The sequence below is a fragment of the Crassostrea angulata genome, chromosome 2 (genome assembly GCF_025612915.1).
Source record: "Crassostrea angulata isolate pt1a10 chromosome 2, ASM2561291v2, whole genome shotgun sequence".
Lineage (NCBI taxonomy): Eukaryota > Metazoa > Mollusca > Bivalvia > Ostreida > Ostreidae > Magallana > Magallana angulata.
Genome location: NC_069112.1, coordinates 24038142 through 24046201, shown reverse-complemented (window position 1 = coordinate 24046201; position 8060 = coordinate 24038142). Strand labels below are relative to the sequence as shown.

The 8060-nt window shown below is 33.2% G+C and overlaps 2 protein-coding genes across 2 annotated transcripts in view; both read left to right on the top strand.

Moving 5' to 3' along the window:
• Nucleotides 1–202: 202 nt before the first annotated feature.
• Nucleotides 203–8060, top strand: part of LOC128171227 (uncharacterized) — a 230622-nt gene continuing 222764 nt past the window's right edge. The window contains exon 1 of the mRNA XM_052836973.1: nucleotides 203–276. Coding sequence (XP_052692933.1) covers nucleotides 246–276 — 31 coding nt within the window. The 5' untranslated portion in view covers nucleotides 203–245. The remainder of the gene's footprint in view (nucleotides 277–8060) is intronic.
• On the top strand, nucleotides 2597–6476 carry LOC128171218 (uncharacterized). The gene is made up of 5 exons (XM_052836965.1): nucleotides 2597–2800; nucleotides 3158–3407; nucleotides 3906–3977; nucleotides 4717–4884; nucleotides 6168–6476. Exons 1-5 carry the CDS (start codon nucleotides 2705–2707, stop codon nucleotides 6386–6388), a joined length of 807 nt encoding a protein of 268 aa, XP_052692925.1. The 5' UTR covers nucleotides 2597–2704; the 3' UTR covers nucleotides 6389–6476.

Below are 8060 nucleotides of genomic sequence, written 5' to 3'. Positions count from 1 at the left end.
TGCATTTCTTTCACTTAGCATTATTGACATTTATCGTATACATGTTTTATATCATAACATACAGTCTTGTTATGGAAACCCTGTTTGTGTCCCGTGTATTCATTAACAAAATCAATATAACGTACGTTTGAACGTGTTGTTATCTGTGTTAAAGTGTCATCTTATTCGTTGTTACAGCAAGTAGCTACCAGAGCGTGACACATGGACTTAGCAGGTACCCTGACCTTGTAGTAGTGCAGCTGAAGATGTCAAACGGCTACGTTTCAGAGGCAGGGGGTAAGATTGAATACCAACAAGTAGTTATAACTTTCAATGAATTCAATCCATCCATTGAAAACTTCACAGTTAACTGCAATTAAGCTAGATCCTAAATATTGAAGGTAGCAAATTTGTTTTGAATGCAAAGGTCGGTTGTTTTGGTGTTTTTTTTTAATTTCAGTGTTTTATAGTTCTTACTGTAATGAAGATAAAAATGAAATAAATAACTTTTTTCTGTTTATCATTAAAAAAGAGTTATTTACGTAAATTTATACATATTATTTGCAATTCCTGAGCACTTTTCTCTACCTTTTTTTTTTCTTTGATATAACACACACTTGTGTACATTTTGTTTTTACATTACAGGAGTCACATTTAATTCTGTGTCTCAAAAATACCAAACCATTTGTGGAACAGTGTTCGCGTACGACGATCAGGAAATCCGGATTTGGTCCGCTTCAGGTTCTTTCTTTCTTTCATTTTTCTTTCTCCATCTGTCTTGCTACTGCTGAACGTATCGATACATGTATGTGATATAGAATTATTCTTTAAATGATTGCCGACATGAGGAGAGTGGTTTGGAAAGCTGGATGGTTGTAATAATTTTTAGACTTTATTTATCTTCTCGGGAAAAAGAGCTTTTATAGAGATATAGAAAAATATTCCAATTTTAACGCCAAAATATATGATTTTTTTTTTTACTGAACAATAGTTTATGGCTTTAATAATAATCTCGAAAGCAAATCTGATGGTTACTTTGTAGACCACCCAGTCTTCGTATGTTTGAAAAAAAAAAGAACTCTGTCGTTAATGTGGTCAGACCAGATATATAAAGTACATAACACCTTAATATTCTATATTCAAACCCTGTGCCGCGAGTTATCGGCGAAATATGAGATTGTTGCCTTTAGGCTTTTATGCCCTTAGTTTATATTTGAGGTAGGAAGAGACAGGTAATGAAAAAGAAACCGACGATATTTTTATGAGGGTCGGTGAATTTGGAGGCTTCTGAGTGTTGCTTAAATTCATTAACTTACCTTAAAATATGTCTCCTTAGTTAGAGAGATGTATCTTGTTGAAATTGGTATGCAAAATAATGGCCCCACACAGGGTATATGAGCAATGTATACAAAATGCAAAACTTGCGGTTATGACTGTTGTGCTGACTTTACGCAGTAAAATTGCAAGTTACATACGGGAGGTGAAATAAAACGAAAGAAAGTGGATAGGGCATTGTAAACTATACACCGGTTAGTTTTTGACATGTGATGGTGCAACATGTACATGGTACGGATTATAAACATTTAACAGGGACTTAGCTAGGGGTCAAAAAAGTTGAAAAATCATAAAAATGAGCGAAATAGGACAAAGTAGATATCTCAGAAATAGAATTTCTTAAAAGTTCTGACGAGTAATTTCCCACAAAACTGGTGATTAGGCTTATAAAAAGATTAAATGTATTTGTGCTGAATATACACTAGTTACAGAGTTCCGAAAACAAACGTCCCCATGCTACAGTGAATTGTAACAAAGAAACTGTCCCGAGACACCTGAGTTGATTATTAGGCTACGTAATTCGAATTTACAGTCTTAGGCCATTGTTCGACAATAATTCGACAATAATTGACACAGTATATATTGACGTTTTGCATTAAAAACTTGTATTGCACTGTGACCGCACTGCAAAAGGCACAGCGATAAAGTTTAAATACACATAAAATAAATACTGGTAATTGATAGGTTTATTTATTTCATACAAAGAAAGGTTAGAACTCTGCGATGTTTTGATCTTTTGTAAAAAAAAAAAATAAAAAAAAATTAAAAAAACTTTTATGCATGTTTTTTTCCCTGACAATTTACATACATAAATGTCCATCACCCATTTTTTCAATTTTAAGACTGGTATGTGTTTGCGCCACTTTCTTGCTGTGGTTTTCCTATGGATAAAGATGCATTTCTTGTTAACCTTATAACGATTTTCAAATGTTTTATATTCAAACTTTGCAATCAATCAATGTCAAATTACAAGCTGCCAAACGTGAAATAAAAATCCATTTTAAAAGCCAGTAGGAAATGTGTTTATATAAACAGCGGATTTATTCCGGAATCTGTTCTTATTAAGAAGGGGAACAACTATATTGTTTAACAATACAGAAACCTTTAATTGTAACAGTACACATACTGTCATGTTTAATATTACAACGTTTAAATTATTAAATGGATTGTATGATTCAGACTCTGCATGTCTATTATGTTGGCTTGACGTTTATTATATTTATTAATGTATAAGTAATGTTCAAACAGGCAATAACAAAGTGAAATTTCAGGTAATTACGTGTTTTGTGCAAGTGATGGTTGGGGGAAGGATGCGGTACAGAGCAAGTCCGCCACCCTCTACATACAAGCCTGGGTACTTTGTACCAACCAGTTTACAAGGACCTTTTTCATGGATAAAAACAACGCAGATGTTGCGTCACCAACCGTAGATAGAGTCCCTCTTAAGTCGGTTTACAGCCTCGATTCCATGCTGGTGTCTGTGGAAGTAGGTTTACATTAAACATCGGCGCTTATATCAAGTGACAATAAGCATTGACATCTTTAAATCTCAATTGTATAAATAATGAACACAGGATGAATCTCTGCCATTCAGTCAACTGAATGTGACTGAAAAGTAACTGAAGGGTGACTGAATGGCATATCCATGCCATTCAGTCACGTTTCCAGACCATTCAGTTAACATTCAGTTGACTGAATGGCAGAGATTCATCCTGTGGAAAAAAAATAACTTCAGTTCTCCCCAAACATTAACATATTTGAAACACAAAAATGCTCATGATTTACACAATTTCGACATTTACTATTTAACAAAAATATAAAATACTTTATTTTTCTTATTAAGATGAGAGCATTGAGCGGTAACAATACCGGCTTTACATTTTATGCTGGAGGGAGTGCTATGATTGACCAATCATCCGATTCATATGGCGCCATTATTTACGCTTATACGGAGACGGAAGTGTTTTTATGGAGACCGGATATAGCCGTAACAAATGGCTACTTGATTTATGTGGGCGGTATATGGGGAGCTGGAACCAACAACCAGCAAGACACAGTGGTAGAAGTTACGGTCAAGGTCATCGATTTCAATGGTGAGACCTCCTTTAATAAATATTCTATACAAAGAAAAGTTTTCGCCACCATCGGTGGTAATGTTGTAAGTCAACATGTTACGATTACATCATTCGTCAACCAGTTTCAATTTGGCACACACAAAGAATGCATTTTGACATAGATAGCACTGTTCAATGCAAAAACTATTTGAAAAAGACTGCCTCAATTTGTAGTAATACTATTGCTTGGATTTTTCCCCGTGCATATTCTACCAAACTTAAATTTGATTGGACTAAGAGAAAAATTAACCGTCTTGACCCAAACCTGGCCAAAGGAAAAGCTTCGATTGAAAATTTTAATGATACAGATACGTATCAAAACAGGATAAAGCTCTGCATTTAATCTCAATTGATAGCAATTGTTACATAGTTTGAAAGACATCGAATAGCAGAACTCCATCCCGTGTAAAATAGTTGCAAATCAGTTACCAATGTCATTTGGATTCTTATTTTCAATTATTTACATATTTGAAACAGGATCGCCTTGTTCGGAAACGTATGATTGCAAACCTAACTGGGCCTATTTGGCAAGTACTTGTGCTTCTACAGGTATGTTCAGATATGTTCTTATATATAGTATTGCATAGTACTTAGTAGATTGTTTTACAAATTATGGTGGGCATATGTGTGTTCAAAAGATTTAATTCAACTCCGTTTAAATAATAATGAATATTCTACCTCTTAAAAATCCAACACCATTGTTTTTTATTAAGGTTTAAAAATAATAATGACATCAAAGATAACTTAGTTTTTTTTAACCACTTCATGTAATAGAAACATTGCTACTATGGATAAACACATATGGTAGAAGACAAAATCAGTAACAACATATGTCTGTCAAGCCCGGTCAAAATAGTATGACCATTTCTTATATTGGCATTCAGCTGAAAATACAAAATAACAAAATCGAAATGTTGATACATGTATCTTATAATCATAATTCACAATCAAACAGTGAATACATTTGTTCAGAAGTGTCCTTTGCATTGAGTATCATCTTCGGTACTGTTTTGTCCAAATATTAGAAAAGGATTTGTTGTGTATTTCGGTTGGTTTTATGCTTTAATGTATCCATCGAAAACAAAATCTGCACTGTATTCACAATGACATTTATATCGAGAACAGAAACGTTTTACAAAACATTTATTGATATACCGGTATTGGAATATTATAGTATGCATCCATATCTTGTTCTGTGAAATTGTGATACATGTATATTGTTTGAAGAAATCGCTTTTATTAAAACAATAAGTCTGGAACTATTCATCTTTTTATATATTGTGGATAGATTGTCCAACTCCTGTTGATATTCCAAATGCGAACAAGCTCTATGACGGAGTATCCAATGGCAGTCGAACTTTGTACTCATGCGCAAACGGATATTCTGGAAGTTCTAACGACTCCATGACACACTGCGTTAATAAGGCATGGACGACAGCTAAAATGCATTGTGAAGGTTAGTGTTACATTTTGTTTTTAAGAGGGGGATTCAGTATTAAGGGGTTATGACGTTAATTTGTTTTTAAATGTTGAGATACTGACTAGTCATAAGATTCTTAGTTGAGCATTGGATTTGGGTTGGGGATTATACACACTTAAAAAACTTCTATGACGTCACCCATTGTATTTTGTCAACGTTTATTTTCACTATTCAATCAACAGTGGTTGGATATATAAATATCCAACTGATAGGCAGTTGGATATTTTTAAATTCCAACTGCCCGTCAGTTGGATATTCAAATATCCAACAGTGCATAAAACAAATAAAAATGACAAAATGTTAAAACATGTATTTCCAAAATAACTCCAAATTTATAGAATCTTGTCATCCGTAAATGTATATCCGATAAACAACAAATGAAATTTCAGTAGAAATATCTCCTTTTCTTAATTTTGATAAATTTGGGATCACATATAGATCACTTCCATAAACACTTTTATAGACTTCCTCTTTGAACCTTGAACCATGTCGCTCCTTTTCCTTATTTTAACAATAAAGGGAATATTGTCGCACTTTGACTTCATGAGACTCCTATAAATTTTTTTAACCAATCATCGTCTGTTAATTTTTGTCAAATTTCTGATTTGTCCTTTCTCCTTGCAAGTCTAAAATATCATTCAAACGGTATTCGTGCCTTTCCCGGTAGATCTATATCAATTAAATGTACTTTGCGTTAAAAAATTCATCATTTACATTTAAGTCTGCTTAGTACAGCGGAATTGTTTACTATAACATGTGCACCTGTTCACTCATCCATGAATAAAAGGTGTGTTTGTAATTGGTTAGGCTATTGTGTATGGTTCTATTGGAATCTCAAATGAGCTTGATGCTTTTGTATTACAGCACAGTTGGATATATGAATGGATCAATGCTTCTTGGGGGTTCAATGGGGGAATTTTTAAGATAAATAACGAGATAGTGTTGAATAGTTTAGAGAAAAAATACCCTCCGAGGGCCGAAGGCCCGAGGAGGGGATGTTTTCTCTAAACTATTCAACACTATCGAGTTTTTTTTCTTACATAATTACCTAAATATTTAAATACATTCACAAATGATAATACGCAACAAATACATGTAGTTTTATGGTTTGGATGGAATTCTCAAACTTCAAAGATATACCAAAAAAATTACAAAGTTTTGTAAAGATAAATACTGTTCATTTAGCAATTAATATAGTTCTAAAGTATAATAGCTATCGTTCAGCAGTTCATGGTATTACCTTTTATATCAATTTTCAGCTATTTCAACACACCATTATGTTAAATTAAACCGAACCATAGAGAAATGGATCGAAGACATTAAAAGAGACTTAACAATAGACAGGAAGACAACCAGCGCTTACACACGAAGCCTTATCAGCGTGTATGAATCGCGTCCGAGTGCCGTAGCCATTGGTGGAGCGGGGGGTTGCGGTGATCTGCCTGGCAGGCCTTATTCTACTATTACCAGATATCATTAACATTCTCAGATACTGTAATGAATCTGATGAAAAGGACTAAATGTAGTTGTTTTGTAATTTATCTATTTTTGGGTGTGTGTGTATTGAAAAAAAAATATAATCTCTTATCGAAAGGATTTTGTTATTTTAATTTATACAGATTAGATTTTTTTCATATATGTATTCATTAAAAAACAATTTAAACCAATATATTAAACTGGCGGTCAAGAAACTATGTTATTGTATACATGCGGTCAAAAGAATGCAATCTTTTGGACTGGTAATGTATTTTGAAAAAAAAGATATGTTTCAAATATGTGTATTGCACAGACGACAGTTGTAAACAATTGTAGCAAATTTGCTAAATGAGAACTAATAATTCAAACAAATTTTCATATACAGCTAAGATGCCAGCTGTTAGATTTATTTATTTATCTAATAATGGACACAATTATTCTCCTTTGTCATACTGAACGAAAGGTTTGCGGGTTAAATTGACCCAGAGTTGAAAGGTATCAAAACAAATATGGATAATGGTTTTATGTATGTAATAAAAATCAGATGGATTCTTTGTTTTCAGAGCTTTGTCAATGTTCATTGTTGTTGGTTATTCCGCGATAGAAATACAGACACCATAACATAAAGAGTAAAATAAAATAACTTTAATAAAATAACTGGGTCCATATTGCTTTAAAAAGATGACCCGATCCTATTTTTTTGGTAAATACACACCATTTGATCAAATATAACGCGTGCATGTTAAGGCTTCCCGATTGATTTTACAGCAATGTGTAGAAAGTCACTTATCTGTACTTCATACGATATGATGTCATATTTTACTTTGACGTCACGATCTGCATTCTTATTGATACTTTTCAGGGAATGTATCTTAACGTAAAAAGTTAATGATATCAAACCAGTATGTGCATGTTTTCTTTACATAGATGCTGCCATTAATGCTAGACGTACTGAATTCATTCATTTTTAAAACCAGTAACAAATAATTCTATTGTTTTAATGCTTCGTGTGATGTAAAATACTATTTATAAACTTGTGGTTTTGAGACTTCCCTGCTCCGCGTTAACAACTAAATGAAGAAATTTAGATGCATGTAAAAATAAAAACAGCTTGGCGCAGGTGAAAGATCAACACAATTTTAAAATATTTTACTTAAAATTGGTTAAGAATATAAGTACCAAATGAATGTAAATCGTGCTAGCGAAAAATTGTCAAAAGACTTAAGTGCGACCTGTCCACTCATCTTCACAACTCTGAAGATGAATTACATCTTCGAGTAAGCCAGTCCTGCATTTTTTTCCTGTAAAGACATGCATTCAGCTCGGAGGTATAGTTTTACTGCGAACAATACCGCCAGTTAACTGTTTACAGAACGGCTCAGACCCAACCTAACAAAAATCAAACCTCAACTTAATCCTGGGTTTACTTACCTGGTTTACTCTGGATTTGCTCGAGTCGACCCTAAATCTATCTTTTGTTGACAAAAAATGTATTTTTAACTTCTTTGAATTGCATCTATATAGCTTAACATCGGTTTTTTCTTCAATATATAGTGGTTATGATCGTTAAGTACTAGATCGCAGCTGCTTTTGATTCGTGTAATATCGACTTAAACAAATTCCAACAGACGTTATTGTAGTGAATTTCTTGTAAATACCATACATATATTACATTA

What these genes read in the sequence shown, in the direction of transcription:
- LOC128171218 (XM_052836965.1), top strand. Translation starts at nt 2,705, where the DNA reads ATGGATAAAAACAACGCAGATGTTGCGTCACCAACCGTAGATAGAGTC. An exon ending in CCATGCTGGTGTCTGTGGAA is followed by an intron (nt 2,801 to 3,157) that starts GTAGGTTTACAT and finishes TTTCTTATTAAG; the next exon opens with ATGAGAGCATTGAGCGGTAA. An exon ending in CAAGGTCATCGATTTCAATG is followed by an intron (nt 3,408 to 3,905) that starts GTGAGACCTCCT and finishes TATTTGAAACAG; the next exon opens with GATCGCCTTGTTCGGAAACG.